Here is a 19,925-nt window from a genome sequence, read left to right as displayed (position 1 = left end):
TAAGGTCATTGACTGAGTTTACTCGCGTGTGACGTCACACGTGTCACGTGATTAGCCCCTTTGCAAAAACAGCGTTTAAGGCGCGTTCAAAATAAATAAACTTTAACATTGATTTTTTATATTTAATACAGGAAATTTCACGGAAATATCAATGTAGTGTAATTATTAAGTCATAAACAATCAATTAAAACCATTTTCAAAAATTAGTCAAATAGCCTATACAAATTTACTAAAATAAATGGAGGAAAAATGTGTAAAACTTAAAAATGTGACTACAAAAACAGATTTTAGGGTTTAAATGGGGTTTAAACAATAGTGACAGTAACGAAATTTGACACCTACAATTTCAGGGATCCCTGTTTGCGTGTCATAATATTGAAGCTTCGGGGACCACGGGGATTAAACGCCATCTTGAAAAGTATAAGTCTTTTTTGGTTTTTCTTTTTTTCTCGGAATATCTGGGTTTAATGTGAATGACTGTCTATGGCGAAAAGAAAACTTATTAAATTCCACACTAAAAAGTTATACAACACCATGTCCCAAAAACGAAGCCTTTTTCTAGAAATAGGGCTTACAAGTTACAAGGGAAGCTTACAAGTTTCCACACATTTTTTTTTTCGTGGTTGGGTAGATAATGTTTTTGTGTTCCAAAAATTGGTAAAAAAATTGTACAAGTATTTTTTTCTGACCCATCTTAAAATAAAATTTTAGTAGGAGATGATTAAGTATAACCTTTTGACTTCTGAGCCATATTTCTAGAAGAAAGCTCCGTTTTAGGGACATGGTGTTTTTACCTTTTATGTGTAGAACCTAATAAGCTTTTGTTTCGCTATACACAGTATTCACATTAAACCCAGATATTCCGAGAAAAACAGAAAAATCAAAAAAGACTTATACTTTTCAAGATGGCGTATGATCCCCGTGGTCCCCGAAGCTCCAGTTTTATGACACGCAAACAGGGATCCCTGAAATTGTAGGTTTCAAATTCCATTACTGTCACTATTGTTTAGACCCCATTTAAGACCTAAAATCTGTTTTTGTAGTCACATTTTTAAGTTTTACACATTTTTCCTCCATTTATTTTAGTAAATTTGTATTGCATAGCACTCGAGTACCAATTATGGATCTACTGATGTCTATTTTATTGAAATCCACTCAATAGTATAGGCGCTAGAAGTAAAAATATGATTTACTATTCGGCGTCCTCTCAAGGCGGCTGTATTAATTCTTCTTCAACAAAACAGGTGTAAACAGGTTGTGAAGGGCAAGAGGAATCTACCGATGTCATTTAAAAAAATCCGTCCAGTATCCTGAGCTACAGGTTGTACTGATTTTCAGTATTTAAACCCATAACCCTACTTTCCGTTTAAGTCGCTGTCGAGTAAAATGTTGATATTGGAGTAGAACGTGTACAAATGTATAGACAAAAGTGGAATTCATATTCCTCCAAGTTTCATATTAAGAGAATATCCCCTGAAAGGGTGGGTATAAGCGCTAAATCTGGATTCAGCTATTATTTTTTATAACAAGATGTATTTTTTCCGCAAAGTTATCTAGGACTTTTTTGTGTAGAATTTAATAAGCTTTAATGTTGCCTTACACCATATTTTCATAGAGAACGTATATTTAGAGTAAAACGGAAATTTTTCCAGGATGGTACACATTTTCCAACATGGCTGCGATTCCTCGAGGTCCCCAAATGTCAAATAGTGTGGACATGAAAAAGAGACCTTTAATTAACATACATACCAAATTTCATATCTTTGGAAGGATTTCGAGATGAGACTTAATCCGACTGTGCTATGTAGAAATGAGAGGCATGCAGTTGTATGTACACTTGTATGTTGTGTAGTGTACGTAACTCACACGTCCGTTAACATGACTCTGCATGTTTGTGCATGAGCAGCAAATTATTTAAGTATTAACGTTTTAAGTAATATATTCTTACTAATACAAGAATTCCCTTTGACTACAGAATCAAACGAATATTAAAAGTATTTGAAGCACTTGAATAATCTATTTTTTGGTTAGAAATCAAGGTTACATGTGTGTCATCAGATTCGATGATAAAAATGACCCGATAGGGATGTTGACAAGTTTTTGGAATTGTGTTGATTTTATAGATACACGAAATTATTACAAAAAAAATATTGATTTTTTTTTTAAATTTTAAATAAAAAATCGAGTTTAATTAGTTTAGTGTTAATATTTCGCGCAAAAACGCTCTAAGCTGTCACGTGATCTTGATGACGTCAAATTGTCAGTCATAGGCATAGCGTAGATCAAAAGCTGTAGTATTTAATTTCGCTCTTTCTAAAAGATATTACGTAAGTACATTCAGTACCGGCCAATAATATATCACCATGTTTTTACGGTGTAACTTTCTTTTTTATATTTGTGAGTGACTTCCACCTTACTGCTTTAGGTAGTCTAGTAGTATTCCTTTGTACGGGCGATGAGAAAAATTGGTCTCATGTAATGGTTTATTCTTGTTTTTTTTTTAAATGTATTTTAACTATTTTTTTTTACTAGAGGTGTTTTAGTAATATGCTGAGTATCGTATTGCAATTCACAGTATTTCATTTCAATATGCATCATATATTTGTATAAAATGACTAGTAAAATATGAAATTTACAAACTAACTTATATTGTTTACTCTATACAAGCTCATACAAAAACACTCAAAAGGTGATATATTATCGGCCGGTACTGTATTATATAAGCTAAAATAAGGAATAACAAGTTTTACAAGTGTTATATGAGCCGTTGGCGAATAAATGACAAGGGACGAGTAAATAATAACACTTTCGCACGTACCATGAACGACATTTTTTAATACATTTGCGAATAAAATCACAACAAAACAAATATTTGTTACATGAGTATTAAACACGTTACGAATTTTGCCTTAAACTTGAATGATATTTTTAATTCTGCACTAATATATTACGTTCAACGATGATAAATACATTACAAAAATTCATCACAATAACTGATTTCATACGAAAACACTTATGGTTACAATTTAAGATGAAATATTTTGATACAACTAAATTTTGAGTGCAAAAAGCGGGCGCCGGTTTAACTTTATTTTAATTTTTTCTGTTTACGACAGCCAACGTTGAAATGATATTTCCATTCAGCCAAATAATTAAAAAGATTTTTAGTGAAATATCGTATTATATGACATTTTACGACTAAATTCATAACCTTTTCTATTGTGGCCTTTCCGTAAACGGCCAAAAATATATATTATATCGTTGTTTTGCATGTATTGTCTGGCGTCATTCGTTTTTTAGGCATTGCATTGGTATTTATTGATGAGACGGATGAAACATTGATTACTTTTTTTTTAAAGTTCTTATTGCTTCTTAATTCAAAAGACTAGACTTGAAAGTATTTTGTATTAGAATGATTTGATGTGTGAATAGTTTATTGTGTCAAAAGAGATAACTGAGCGCAGCGAGCCAATCAATTGCTATCCATCGAGTAGGGAGTATATGGTACTGGTTATGATAACTATACCGTAATATGTTTTGCGTTGTTGTATTATACATACTTACTCGTATTTATGCAGTAATCGAATTTACATGTTATTTTCAAAATTGGTATGGCATAGTTTCGTCGATTGTATTATGTAAGTATGTAAAGTCTAAAACTAATTCCAATTTGACAGCCAATGTAGATGGCGCTTTACGGCTCCGTACGTTATGCGGTAACTCTGGTTGCCAAAAGTTCACTTTTGACAAATCAGTTAGCACAAATCATATGGCGTTCCACTATCTTTCTCCGCTGTCAAACATTGCACATTTTATACAATCAAATCTTTGATGGTTTAGGTAACCGAATAATATACGAGGCCGGACGTACCTTTGCTTTAGCTGTCAAATTCGAAGCACGATTTAAATCTAGATTTTATTCTTCTTTTAGTTATAACGCTTAGATAAAGGCATACAGTTTATTAAAAAATATTATAATGCACATTTTTTTTAACTTACCGATAACAAGTTATTGGCTGTTGACTAAGTCGCATCTCACACGGGCTGAGATTATGGACCGGAATATATCCAGAGGGCCTACCGCGAACCACGTTCGACGCATTGCCGCCCTGTCACATTTACGTACGAATTTACAAGTGCGACAGAGAGGCAACACGTCGAAAGTGATTCGCGGTAGGCTCTCGGGCACCTGGTTTTAAGTCTTACATCATTTGGTTTTTCGTTTTTCTATACAAAAAAACAGATATCATAAACAATACCTCAATTTATTCCGTGACCAGGAAATTCCGGTCGAGTCATTGAAGTCCTGTGGGATGTGCCTTGGTCTGATAAAAAACAGAAACTAAAGGCCAGTCCAGACGGGATGCTCAAATCGACCGCTTTGATCAATTTTAGATTTACGGTGGTATTGGTGATATTTGATTTGAGCGCTTGCTCTAAATTAAAAAACTGCCCCCAAACGGGAATACTAGCGTCACAAATTGGCATTCTTATCGTAATATCGGTCATAAACGGCGGTCCCGATTACGATTATTTGTATTTGTGCGGTCGTAATCGGTGAGCCAAATTGGCGTTTGCATCCACACCGCCTGATTTGATCAGACAATTTAATCAGATTGGCAAAAAATTGTTTCCGTCTGGACTGGCATTATAGAAGCGCATTGAACTCTAGCACTTGCGAACTGATCATTATTTTTTAATATCTCGTACACAGATATCTTGTATTCAATCATCAACATCAACTGATTGTTGCTGCATGCCGCAAAGCGAATAAAATAATATCATAGTAAAATTATCCGTAAACTTACATTACTGCGAGCGATCCATTCTCATGTTCGTGTTGTAGTTTTATCATCTCAACAACTTGCTCAGCGATTTCTTAGTAGTAGTTCATGATTCATTATCATTAATTATATTTGCATGTTATTGTCAACTATATTGTAAATACATTACTCGGCTGTCATTATAATACAATACTTACGCTATGTCATTATCTATACTAGAATATCTAGGTCCATTTTATGAGCGAGATTTTAATTTTATGATATTTATAAACTTGATTACAACCTTCAACGAATTTAGCTAAATTACTACTACAGTAGAACCCGCTTAATACGATCATGTTTAATATGATTTCCCGCATAATACGCCGTTTTACGCCGGTCCCTGCAACTTTAGGCCTGTTTTCATACAATTTTGACGGTTAATACGACTCGCGTCCCCCTTAATACGCCATCTAAAATTATGTTATTGTTATATATTACCCACCTACTTGCATCATCGTATAATTTTATCATCTTATGTATGCGGGTGAAAAAATTGGGACTAACCATGCCGTACTAATATTACGCAAGGGGACGCGATTCTGGCCACACCTCCGTCTGTTCAGATAAGTTTGTAGGCCTGACTAATTTACCTAAGCGATCGGCTAATTGGTTCGTACCTGGGCGTTTTCTAAAATAAATATTGAAAACTGTTTCTCACAAATCATGGTGATTTTGGGTTCTTTCAGCTCAGAATAACTAGCATATTCGATTCTGATGATAAAAAAATGTCCCAAAAGTTTGTATGAAAATCGTACTTTCCACTACGTCACGCACATACAAGTGAAAAAATTGTTCACACGAAAACGTGACGTAATGGAATGAACATTTTGGGACATCTTTTTTTTATGACAGGATGGAGAATGCTGTAGCGGAATTTTACTCCAAGGGGGATGTAATGATAACCTCGCTACATGGATCTCTACGAATACAAAGCATAGTATAAAATAGCTATTGCACTGACCAGGAATCAACACTCGATGGGCGCACAATTCCATCTACTCTCAATCTCATATCTCTTATTCTCTTGTTATGAATGTAACCTCAACACTCTCAGGGAGATTAGAAGGGCCCCAAGTCCCGTGGCTTGTATCAGTGGATGCACGGCACAACTGAATCTCGACAAGAGAACTCATCGTGCATCCCGCATCTCATAGGTATTACTCTTCTCAACCTCATGCGATGAGTACTGAGGTGGGAACCATGTGGTCCCCGACGAGCCTCCACAACAACCCCTACAGCTCATCCATCAGCCTCCATAAGAAACCTCCAGTAACTCAAACCGATAACCTCCAGCCACCTCACTTGTTACATTCAAACTCGAGCGACACACAAAGAATAACAATTCTTTAACTCAGCTCTATCTCAAGCATATCTCAAGTCTCTCTCGTTAATTCAAGGTCACTGCAATATCTATATATCACAAAATATAGATATGTTTCGCTTACCAAGAGTCTCCTGTACCTGAATGCACTCACGACATGACGACACCACGTGTTACGTACCAGCATTCAGACGACCTTTCTCAACTTGTCTCCACTCGTTCCCGCCATCTTGCTCCCACCGTCACCTATAACACTGGCCGACCTCGATCGCCAGTGTTACCAGTGAAAAGTACGCTAAGAGTGACAGATAGGATACATACCACAATAACAGACTTCGCGATCTCCGCGACACTCCCGAGGGCGAAAAAATTACATAAGTAGCGTCATTAGCTGACGCGTCCATTCGGCTATTCGTTCTCTAGCCCAAATGGCAGCGTTCCGCCTTACTCTTGTCGCCTCCTCTGGCCGTTCTTCCATAACTCTTGGCTCTCTCACTTCTGCCTCGTATGTATCAGCAGCGGGAGCTTGCTCAGTTTGCGTAGGACTACTTTCAGAATCTAACACAGAAACTTCTTTCTCGGTTACCGATTCAGTAGGGATTGTTAGCTCATCAATTTCCATCTCGGGCTCGGGTGACACTATCGTTTCTGATACTCTTATGGGTTCCATAGTTTCAACCATCTCCATATGCTCATTTGGTGTCTCTGCCATCTCGTTTTCTTGTAATGGTAGTTGTGCATAATCTATTGGGCCGTATGTCTCAGACTCTAACGGATACAGATGGGCTATGGATCTCGTAAACTCTGTATTCCCAACTACCACTTTGGCTGCTCGGCATTCACCATCACGGCTTCGGATTAAATTTGAGATTTTACCAACCTTCCAATTGATTCTATTTTTGGAATCGTTCTTAATTTGTACAATGTCACCAACTTCAGGCGACTTCTTTGAAATCACTCGCTGTTGTTTATGAGAATGGCTGAATCTTTCCCGCAGACTCGGTAGGTACTGATTGGTGAACATCTCTTTATACTCGTTAAGAATCCTCTGACCTCTCTTCCAGCCTTCAACCAAGTCGACTTTGGTATTGGTGCCTTGTGAGGTTCCCTCACCAAGTTCTGGGTTTATTTCTAGACACTGACCTAGAGACAGAAAATCAGCTGGTCGTAGCACTCCCTCTGGGTCAGAACCCACTACAGTCAAAGGTCTTGTGTTCAATACAGCCTCAATCTCCTTTACTACTGTATGCATTTGACCGTCTGTTAATAAATGCTTATCAAGTGTGCGCTTTAAACAATGCTTTACCAGTGCAACTAATCTTTCGTAAAAGCCGCCTTGCCAGGGTGCAAGCTGCGTGATGAATTTCCACTTGATATGTTTCTCCTGGCAGTATGAATGGATTAGTACTTCACTTGTTAGCTTGAACTGTAGTGCATTGTCAGATATCAATACTTTAGGTGATCCTCTAGCCGCTACGAACCGGCGTATCGCTAGCAAGCACTCCTCAGCCGTCAAAGCCTTGACCAACTCCAAATGTACAGCACGAACTGCTAGACATGTCATAAGACAAATCCATCGTTTTTCTCTGCCAGTATTTGTTTCCACTAATACTGGACCCAGGTAGTCTAATCCAGTAAAGGTAAATGGAGAGCTATAATTAACCCTTTCACTGGGTAGTGCAGGTGGTGGTGGCAGTTTGTAAGGACCTCCAGAATACTTCTCACACTGCGAACATCTCTTCAGAGCTTTCTGTACTTGGGCTCGCCCATGAGGGATCCAATACTTTTCGCGTAATATACTTAGCGTGTGTGGGACCCCAACATGGTAGTTGGCTCTATGCGTCTTAAGTATTATCTGGGTTGTGAAGGGTGATTTCTTAGGAATCAGAATGGGATATCTCTTATCATAGGATAAATTAGCATTTGCGAATCTTCCTTTACATCTTAAGATCCCATCTTCGTCTACAAAGATACCTAAGTTCCGTGACAAACTAGTCACCTTTCCTGAAACTTCTTCTGCAAAGAATTTTTCTTGCAACTTCTTTATCTCAGTCACTGTCTCTTCACACTTTTCTTCATCTGAGGGGTTTTGCATAGAATCCAAACTTTCATGAAGTGTAGTGGCTGCAGGAATAGCCTCCATTTCAGAAAGGTTAAGATCATTATCTTGGTCTTCATAGCCTTTAATTGTCATCTCTGGACCATCCACCGTGTCCAGAGCCCTCCCGGCCAAGCACATTTCTTCCTTCCTCTGCTCCTTAGGCCAATCACTTTGCTCTTTTAGAAGAAAATCTGGACCATGGAGCCATAGATCCTGTTTATGATGCCACAATTCTGGTCTGGTAGCTATGTCTGCAGGGTTTTCTTTTGAGTTGACATAGCGCAGCTCTGCACCTAAGCTGTCCTTAATTTGCTTGATCTCATTGACTCGTCTCGATACAAATGGTGGAAGTAGTCTACTTGATTTGATCCAAGCTATGACAACTCGACTATCCGTCCACAAATATATCTTGCATATATTTAGGTCTATGTGGCTTTCAACATACCTCAGAAGTCTACTTCCTATCAGATACCCTAGCAATTCAAGTCTAGGAATTTTGAGATCACTTTTGTCTTCTGCTGGGGTTACTCTACATTTTGACATGAGAAAAGAAGTTGATACTTGCTTTTCAGTTATGACTCGCAGATAAACGACTGCTGCATATGCATTCATAGATGCGTCAGTGAAGCAATGTAGTTCATACTTCGTGCATTCTGACTTTGATCCACTTGCGACATGTCTTGGCAGTTCTACATTCTTAACAGCTTTTAAATTCTCAATTATGCTCCTCCATGATGTCGACAAGTGTTCAGGCAGAATCTCATCCCATTTAAACTTTCTAGTGCAAATCTCCTGGAACAAGAGTTTTCCTGGTAGCATGAGCGGTGATACAAAGCCGCATGGATCATACAGACGGGCCAGCACTCTCAAGACTCCTTTCTTTGTAATGCCTCTGTCTGTGATCTCGCTCTCAAAGGTTTCGTTATTCATTTTGAGCCGTAGAGTGTCATTTTCCAAATTCCATACCAAACCGAGGATCTTCATTTCACTTTCCTGTTTAGCTCTCTTTTGCTTGGGAATTTTGTCTACAAAATCTTTGTCATTAGACATCCAGTCTCGTATGTTCATTCCTAATTCTTTAAATGAGTTTGTTGTTTGAGCATACAAATTGAGAGCCTCTTCTCTTGATTGAACTGACGTCACTAAATTGTCTACATAACATTTATCTGCTATCACTGGAAGAAGACTTTTGTTAGTCCTTGAAATGTGATATCGAATTGTTGCCGCTAAGAGAAAAGGGCTTGATATTACTCCAAAAGGCACTCTGCAGAACCTATATTGCATGATATTGTCTTCAGTCAGTTCCTTATTCAAATCTTTGACCCAGAGAAACCTGGTTACATCCTTGTCCTCTTCTTGTAGACCAACTTGAAGAAAAGCCTTTTCAACATCGGCGGTGATAGCAATTTTCCCAATTCTAAATTTCAGTATCAATCCTGTAAGGTCTTCCAGCATGTTCGGACCTCTGTATAAGCACTCATTCAAGCTTTTCTCGTTTTTTTAGCTTAGCTGAAGCATCATAGACTAGCCGACCCTTTTTATCCTTCTGTTGAACCATATGAAAGGGCAGATAGTGAACTGGATGGTCACCAGGAATGGTAGGATCCACGACTTCTATTATGTTAGCTTCAAGCTGTTCCTTTAAAATTTTCTCATACTCCGTCATGACTTCTTTATTTGATCTTCGTAATACACCCTTTAATCTTCCAAAGGCAAGTCCAAAATTAGTAGGCAATTTTGGAGGATACTCTATCCACGGCCACTTGACCTGGTACCTTCCTTCACTGTATTTGACAGTCTCGTTAAAATGCTGAACGGCTTCTTCCTCACATGTAGTTTTTGGAGAATCACATATCCCGATGCTCTCAAGTGACCATAAAAATTTGACATCTATGGTACGCAGAGGAAGATCTGGTTCTGTAAAATAGTCTTGATTAATTTCATGGCACTGGCAATATGTGGCCACTGATAGAGTGTCCCCTTCCTTGTTGTCAGTAGCACTTCCTGCGAGGAACCAACCAAAATCAGAATCAACTAGGAAAGTATCATTTCCCAAATCAACACTCTTCCTGATAAATGAGAAGTATAAATCATTTCCAATCAACAAATCGATGCCTGCGCCAGTAGAAGCATCGTCCGCCAAGATGTCTATCATTGGTGACTCTACCTTAGCCATGGGTACCTCTGCGGTGATGTATGGAACTATATTCACTCTAATCAGTCTTTCAACATTACGTTTACTCACTACAGTTATTGTTGCATATGGGCAAAACATTTCTCTAGGCTTTTCTGATCCAAATGTATAAATCATCAAACAATCTTCTCCATCAGGTTTAATTCGTAATAATTTTGCTATTCTGTTTGTAATATAAGTTCGTTGACTTCCAGAATCAAGTAAAAGTCTAACGCTCAGACTTCTCCCCTCCGCTGTCCTTACTTGGGTTACTGCCGTCTGTAAGAAATTAGATGGCTTATTTAACTGTACATTGACTGAAGTCATGTTTGAAAGAACCATATCACTATCCTTACCCTTCTGCACCTTCTGTCGGCAAAGTGCTCTATTATGCATTCTAGAGCAATGTACACATTTCCTCCTTCTTGTGCACTTAGAGGCACGGTGTCCTATTTGGAAGCACACATAACACCTATCTTTCAGCTTGCCAATCCTCTCCTTATATGTGTTAAATTTGGTACAATCCTCGCTGTAATGTTCTTCATTGCAAAATATGCACATTCTCTTAGGGCGTTTCCTATTAGGTTGAGCTGAAATTGCCTCTCTCTTTTGTTGCCATTTCCTTTTCCTTACAGCTCCAATTTGCAGTGTTGCTGTTGAAGCAGGTGTACTCATCTCCGTTGTGTCACTGGATTTTACCGGAATCACAGAACTCTCCATGTTTGTAACAACTGAACTCTCCATGGCTGTTATTACGGCATCCAAAGCCTTTCGGACTGCATCAAAGGAATCATCGGTTGACATAAGCCACACTTGGTATACCACTCTTGATGGAAATTTATTAAGTACAATAACTCTAAGGTAACTAGCATCAACTTTCTCCCCTAGAGCTTCTAATACCCTCAGGTGCTTCTCTATAATGTTCAGAGTGCGCCTACAATCTTCAGGTGAATCCTTCGCTACAGGCAGATTTTGCAAAGCATCATTGTGAGCATCGATGACCTTCGTAGGTTTACCAAAGCGGCTATTGAGAATGTCTACCGCAATCGGATAGTTGAAGTTAGTAGTTTCCAGACCCTCAACTGCTTGAAGGGCTGGTCCCTCCAATGACGCTAGCAAGTATGAAAGCTTCTCAACGTTGGCAATGTCCTTACTATCAACATTAGCCGCGAATTTATCCCAAAAACTGTTCCATTTTAGGATGTCACCATTATATTTCCCTAACTCTAATTTAGGTAGACGCGTTCTATGATTGTTTTCTCCCTCATGGCAGTATAGTTTTATCGCAATTTCTAATTCGGTAAGCGTGTCCTCCGCTTTTACTTGCATATCTCGACATTCATTGCAGAAATCTTCTTTGATGTCCGTCGCGCCAGACAAATATCTATTTAAATCTGTTGTGAGCGATAACAATCTACTATTAACATTAATTTTCACAGCAATTATCCTGTCCCTTGCTACGCCAGTCTCAATACTGTTAAGGGCCTCTGTGGCTCCCTTTAATGCTTCTGTTAGCCTTTCTAGGCGCAATTGTAACGTGGAAAGCAGAAAGTCCATTTTGTACGCAATGCAAGCTACCGATATACTTCATATGCTTCTAAATCTTATGTGAATCTTGCATTTTGCTTGATGCTAATCTGCAATGAAATGCGTTCACTTGAAGTAGAGTTTAAGTACCATAAAAGTTTGTCAGTTTTACATGAAATTGTAACTACCAAATTACTTCATAATGGAGTCGCCTTAAAACTATTACTTACAACGGCTTATTTAGCAGTCCACTTCAACACTTTTGCACTTTTTAATTAAGTAATTGCACTTCTATTCGATTGTATATTTCTAACACAAAAGTTTTCTCACAACCGGCGAAAGAAAAAACGGGTAAGTTTGCAAAAGTAAAACCATAGACTAACTTGAAACTTCTAGAGTTTCTAGACTTCACTTAAATCGCCTCTATACGACGCGACCGATCGATCTGTCATACCAAACACAATAAATATTCCGTAACGTAAATAATGACCGTAGGGAAAATAATACAACAAGTAAATGTTTCAATACTTCTTTTTGTCTTTTACACAATAAAAATAAAGTTGGTGTAATAAAGCTAACGAGGAAACGTGCGCAAGTACATATTTAATAAATAAATTTGCAAATAATTTTGATCGAACGTAAACAGTGGCGTGTTTCTGAACGTGATCAGAGACTAAGTTCAGTGTTGCCAGAGTAAAAAGCGTAATTATAGTTTGTCAAAGGGACTGTCTCACCTCAATCATAGACAGAGAGAACCATACCATCCCCGTCCCACACTAGTACTAGCATCCAAAAGAAAAGGATGAGTACAGCGTCCTGCTCTTATTTACTGCCAATTTGGTTTGACCAACTATAATTAAACACGGTATTACAACAAATAACAAAATCAACGCAAAAAAAAAATGCTGATCTATCGAGAAGAGAAAAAAACAAGGAATCGTCTGTCGGCCGGTCCACCGTGTAATAAAATTCTACAATCAGTCCGCACTGAGCTCGAGACATACATATTCTCTTCGCGGCTGGGAAATATTACTGTCCATGTGTACGCACCACAATGGGTCAAAACTATCCCATGTGTACGCACCACCATGGGCATACCCAAACCGAAAAAAAAAGTCGAGTTGAATAAATAAATAATTCAACATTAAGTACGACAACTCTTATTCTCATTCTAAAGTCCAAACACGTGAACCGTAGCCGATAGATTTTTTTTAAGCATCTCCACCAAAAACATGTAGCGGAATTTTACTCCAAGGGGGATGTAATGATAACCTCGCTACATGGATCTCTACGAATACAAAGCATAGTATAAAATAGCTATTGCACTGACCAGGAATCAACACTCGATGGGCGCACAATTCCATCTACTCTCAATCTCATATCTCTTATTCTCTTGTTATGAATGTAACCTCAACACTCTCAGGGAGATTAGAAGGGCCCCAAGTCCCGTGGCTTGTATCAGTGGATGCACGGCACAACTGAATCTCGACAAGAGAACTCATCGTGCATCCCGCATCTCATAGGTATTACTCTTCTCAACCTCATGCGATGAGTACTGAGGTGGGAACCATGTGGTCCCCGACGAGCCTCCACAACAACCCCTACAGCTCATCCATCAGCCTCCATAAGAAACCTCCAGTAACTCAAACCGATAACCTCCAGCCACCTCACTTGTTACATTCAAACTCGAGCGACACACAAAGAATAACAATTCTTTAACTCAGCTCTATCTCAAGCATATCTCAAGTCTCTCTCGTTAATTCAAGGTCACTGCAATATCTATATATCACAAAATATAGATATGTTTCGCTTACCAAGAGTCTCCTGTACCTGAATGCACTCACGACATGACGACACCACGTGTTACGTACCAGCATTCAGACGACCTTTCTCAACTTGTCTCCACTCGTTCCCGCCATCTTGCTCCCACCGTCACCTATAACACTGGCCGACCTCGATCGCCAGTGTTACCAGTGAAAAGTACGCTAAGAGTGACAGATAGGATACATACCACAATAACAGACTTCGCGATCTCCGCGACAAATGCTGTCGATTCTGACAAAATAATCAGGTTTTCAATATTTATTTTAGAAATCGCCCATCTACCTACACTTAGATATCATTCGCTTATTATCACCGCTGCAGTGTTTTGATTTGTTTTAAGTTTCATTTGCTGTGTTATAAAATTTTTATCTTCATTCGTATTAGCGTTAGTTCAGTGATGTCAAAAATTAAAAGAAAATCATTATCACTGCGAGAAAAAGTAACCTTATTAAAAGTTTACCATGAAACACAAACAAAAAGCAGGTACAATTGACGTTTAATACATCATCATCATAGGAGGAGCGTTTGTCCCGTACTGTGACGGGGTCCGCTTTTCTACTTTTATCCTTCCACTTCGCTCTATCCTGGACATCGGTTTCCGCTAACCGCTAACCCACAGGCGTTTAAATCTTTGGCGATGACATTACGCCACCGCTGCCTTGGTTTGCCCCTCCTGTTTGGGCCTGGTAAGGCAAAGCTAAGGGCTCTGTTGTCTACGTATTCAGGCGGCCTTCTTTTGACATGCCCAAACCACCTCAGCCGACTTTCTTGGAGCTTATCGGCGACGTTTCTCACTCCGAGGCTACCACGGATGTGTTCGTTTCGAACCCTATCAATCCTGGAGACGCCTGACATCCACCTCAGCATCTTCATTTCTGCCACATGGATGGCTTGGACATGTCGCCAGGTCACTGGCCATATTTCGCTGCCATAAGTGAGGACCGACCGTATGATGGTCTTGTACACGAGGCCTTTCATTTTTATCGGCATTTTACTGTCGCAGGTCACACCAGTTACCTCTCCACTTTAACCAAGCGGCCGCAATCCTGTGCTGGACATTGCACTCCATGAACTGCGTTTTTTGAACATTCAACACAAGACCGCCCCTCTGCAGCTGATGCTTCCACGAGAGTAATAAACTTTGTAGGTCTTCTTCTTCTCGGCTCTTGGTACATACTGTCACGTCATCCGCATATATACCTGACCCGTGGACCCGTGCTGCGTTCTGACCACCCTCCGTGAGAGTATCTAGTACCAACTAAACAGGTACGGGCTTAACGCCGACCCTTCGGTGACTGGTATTGAGCTGGTTACTCCCGCGGTGGTCCTGATCACATATGATATGATGTACATTACCATGCAAACTTCCACCGAAAATTGGTTTGAACGAGATCTAGTAAGTAGTTTTTTTTTAATACGTCATAAATCGTAACCCGCAATTTACCTTTCACTCACGTTTCACATAAAAAATACATTGTTTAAATTGTGTAATGCACGGAACCCTCGGTGCGCGAGTCCGACTCGCACTTGGCCGGTTTTTTTTCTTAGGTCCTTATCCTTATCTGTCACATTCAAAGTAATATTTGTTAGATAGAAACAAGGTTTATTTTAACTAAAAGAGGTTTATGAATGGTCACTAGAAAGTTTGCTAGAAAGTAAATAACTGCAGTGTTTAATCCCGTTCATTCAGTTGAATAACATTATGCATTCTGTGCAGAAATGCATAAATGAGACTGGCTGCACTGTATTGATAGGTTGGTAGTACATATAATTAAAGCAATATTTTATCATCTTCATCATAGGCATGTTATGCTATAATATGCATATGTTCAATACAAACAAAGACGCTATGCGAATATATGCGCTCATCACCATGGCAAAGTAAAAATACGTACTTTACCCAAAAGCGAAATTTTAAATGCATGCACGCAGAAAGTTTTAAAAGTGTTAGGTATGCTGTTCGCTGCCTTGTTATTATTATTTTTTGTTATTTATTTTATAAGTCATACATCTTATGATTAAGTCGGCTTGTTTTATTATTTTGACGAGAATAAATAATACAGTACTATTAAAAAATTAACATTTAATGTAAAGAGCGTTGTTATGCTTGAAATACTTCTAATGCTTGTTTAAGTCGGTGTACGGTAGACCATATTATGTTAATAAAAGTTATTAGTTTGACTGATGTTGAACAGTGTTGGGCAAAAAGTAATTGAATTTCTAATTAAAAATTGCAATTACAATTAGTAATTGAAATTAATAATTTTAATTACATATAATAATTTTAATTACATGTAAAAGTAATTGCTCCTTTAATTTACAATAAAATTGCAATTGCAAAATGTGCCTGTTAATTACATTTTGAAATTGAAACTTGAAATTAATTACTTTACTCAATTACAAATTACGTTAGTTGAATACAAGTTCCTTTCGATCAACTTTATTTCCATAATCATATTAAAATTATGGATGAGCTTCAAATACTAACCTTACAATGTTCGACTTTTTGTATTTAAAAATAAAACTTAACGGAGTATTTTTGCAGATTTTGTACAAGTTGTGTATGGGAAATCCAAGGATTAAAATGTTAGATTTTTATACTATCGGGCTTAAGTAAATGTAAAAAAAAATACAGTAAGAGTGAATGTAATACATTTGTTCATCTTTGTAAATGAAAAATAGTTTATATTCATTAATTGAGTAATTTAATTGCCAATTGGTGTAATCGCAATTACAAATTACATAGCAAATTGAATTGCATGTAATTAAATTTTCATCTTATTAAATTTAATTACATGCAATTCAATTAGTAATTAAATTACACAAGTAATTTATTGTGCTCAACACTGATGTTTAACATGAATTGCAGGTATTGCTATGCTGGCCTTCGAAAAAAGATTAAATTGGAAGTTCCACAGTTACCAGATTTGGGTGAATCGTCAAAGGTATGGAATTTCTAAACTGTTATACCCTTATTTAAATACCAACCCCATGAAACGTTAAGTTGTCTCACCTCTCCTACAATGACAGGCGTTTATTGAACGTTTTTTGCAACGCCTGATGGAATGCTACATACAAAGTGGCATGATTTTGATATCACTATCATAAAAAGGTATAGCGCTTATTTTTTACATGTTCGTAACCAGCTGACGATTTTATTAAATCATAATAGCATCTAAACTATCATCTGACAAAGTATTAAACGTGAGGCGATGACTAAAACTATTTTTTTATTTTACTTGTTTCGGTGTCTGCCATTTCTCAACCCACTAACGGAGTGGCAGCTGACGTCCACTAGAATTCATTACGCATCGCCCTAACCATTTCACGAGTTTACGCCCGGGAGGTTATTAGTCATTGAAATCTGTTCGTGGCTCGCGGTCTATATGGGATGGGAAGATGGGGTACCACTTTGGGGGCAAGACGGGTTACAGCGAAACGACTTATTGCTTGATTTTATTTTAGTTTATCTATCGATTGATTTTTATCTGAACTTTCATGAACTACCTTCACTTTTCGTTTCAACGTTGTATGTGGGACTGAAATGTTTTGGCTGCTAACATATAGCCCATTTTTCCTTCCACCACAGCTCTCACCGCAGTTTTCATACTCTCATCGGACCAATCACCTCTACTAGTTTTTTTTTTAAATGTTTTCTCACCATGCTAGAACAAGATAAAGCATTTTTACTCGTCTGATATGAGTTATTTTAAAACAGTATTCTCAGCGGGTACCTACCCCGTCTTGCCCCTACCTATAGTACTCCGTCATGCCCCCAAATCAAATCTATGTACTTAAAACATGTTTTGGTAATGTAGGACCATCGGCCACCTCAATGTAGGCGAGCGCTCATACTATTACATTGATTTGAACCTTAAAACCACCACGATACAGCCGCTATTTAAACAGACACAGTGCTCAGGCACAAAATAAACAATGGATTTTGTATTGTAGATTAGGGTCTTAGGCGTGAAAATTATTTGAGAAAATTCATACTATGGTTGTTTATGTAGTGCACTGCCTTATGGGAATATAGTTCAGATCCGGAAACCGCTACCAAATTTTAGTATGTTGTTGGGCATGGTACTGGGTCTCCAAAACTGCCGGGAGACAGCGGCGCCGGCCATCTACTTCAGCAGAATGACGTCATCAAAATGACTCCCGCCTCGTTGCGAATATTGCATTTTGCAAAGCCAATAAAATATTCTATATTTCACTAATACACTATGTACCAAAATATACAATAGTTTAAGAGAAATTTAAAAATAAATAAAAACGTAAAAAAAAGGATTATTTGGGTTTTTTAACCAAACCAAAAGTCGGACGTTAAAGCAATGTACTACAAAATTAAAGCTGATGTCTCAAGCCATACACTGATATCAAAATAATCAAAATCAGACAAAAAATGTGAAAATCATGCATCAAAATGTAGGCATTTGCTAGAACAAATGCATTAAAGTTAAAAATTCGAAATTGGTCATTTTCAGGATAATCCGCATAAGCTTCAAGTATGTTATTAGCAATATAAAAAGGATCATAAAACTGCTGGGAGACAATCTCTATAGTGCCTGAGTAACAAATAATGGCGTCATACATCTGACCGCTGCCGAAATTTGCAAAATCTAAATTATAACTATACCATGAGTCATACTTACACGTGTGCTATATTAAACGAAAGGTTATTAAATATGATTCGTTAATACATTATTTATAAAAACAATGTATATTTTAGGAGCTACAAACAAAGAAAAACCACTTTCTTTGAGAAAAGTTCGTGTATATATATTTTATAGCTCGACTAAAAACGTTATAACAATCTTGCGTCTAATATAAAAGAAACCAGTTATTCAACTATACGTCACAGCTTAAATTTTTAATTTCCGATAAAAACTGTGGAAGGTGTACCAAAAAAACTAAAGCGTGCCAACAATTCTACCTTAATGCGCTCATATTATGCAAAGAATAGTCCTAATTATCGGGTATTAAATGAAAGAACATTACATAAAACACATGAAAACTATATTTTGGAGTGGAATTATAATTTAAAAATCTGATATGGAATCTTTATTCCATATGAGCTTTTCTCGCAAGAATTATTTTAGGCATACCTTTTTCGGACGAAGTGCACTGGTCTTAAGTACTCTTTGTGTGGCCATTTCTATACAAGGTGGCCTGTTTTCATTGCCCGTGATTATACGTTATTATTCTTGAACTACGGTAGCGGCAAAAAATCTATCATATTCCTATTTTCTTGCAGGCATTCATTCGAAAATTCGTGAAATTAGACTTTATATCATGTAAACAATGATTGTATCTTCATCACGATCATATTATACATACTTACGTCCCACTGCACGTGGCAACAGGCAGCCACGTTAGCACAATACGGATTGGGGACTTCACACACACCAATTAATGTATGTTATAAATATTGAATTGCTTATTTGGAAACACTCAAAAGCGAATCTTACCAACAATAAAACCTAGATGGATCGATTTTTCACCCTCGTTAGCCTCTGGTTTGAAAATTAAATCGAGTCATTAGTTTACAGTTTACTACCCACCACCGGGCTACCGCGTAAACTCGGGCTGACTAATTATTTTAAAAATGTACCCTAGTTTGATCGAATTGTCCTTTTCATACGTCCCTATATTGTAACTTTCATCGAAATCGCTAGAGCCATTATTGAGAAATTTACCAAAAAAATGCAAATGTATCTGAAAAAAATATGATAGATTATTTTCTGCTACTGTACCTACGTTGTTTATTTCTTCTTACTTTATTTTAACATTGTGTATACACTACCGCTCATAACTATTTAGCCACTCGTAATTTTTTCCATACAATTGTATACAAAATCGACTTTCAGAATTATACCGCTAAGTCGCAGTCGGGTAACAGTTTTTTTGTGCAGTTTACTTTTTTAATTTAACTGACATAACGAGCTTCAAAATGATGTGCAGAATATTGTACATTGCCTATTTACCAAATGGCAAGCATAAAAAAATCCATAAATCGTTATTCGTTCGAAATTTTGAAGGATGTCTTTGGCAACAATTTGAGGCTCAATACATTTACCTAAATAAAAATCCAATCCAACATGTAAGAGAGTCATTTGCCAGTTGCCTGCGATCAAACAGTATGATTAAAAA

The 19,925-nt window shown here is 37.6% G+C and overlaps 1 protein-coding gene across 1 annotated transcript in view; it reads left to right on the top strand.

Annotated features, from left to right (window-relative positions):
• The window catches only part of LOC134754814 (uncharacterized), a 44,644-nt gene that overhangs the window by 10,121 nt on the left and 14,598 nt on the right, over nt 1-19,925 (top strand). The window contains exon 5 of the mRNA XM_063691201.1: nt 16,642-16,717. Coding sequence (XP_063547271.1) covers nt 16,642-16,717 — 76 coding nt within the window. The remainder of the gene's footprint in view (nt 1-16,641; nt 16,718-19,925) is intronic.

The sequence above is a fragment of the Cydia strobilella genome, chromosome Z, assembly GCF_947568885.1.
Source record: "Cydia strobilella chromosome Z, ilCydStro3.1, whole genome shotgun sequence".
Classification (NCBI taxonomy): Eukaryota; Metazoa; Arthropoda; class Insecta; order Lepidoptera; family Tortricidae; genus Cydia; species Cydia strobilella.
The sequence above is the reverse complement of the archived record's forward strand: the minus strand, read 5'-3'. Positions and strand labels throughout refer to the sequence as shown.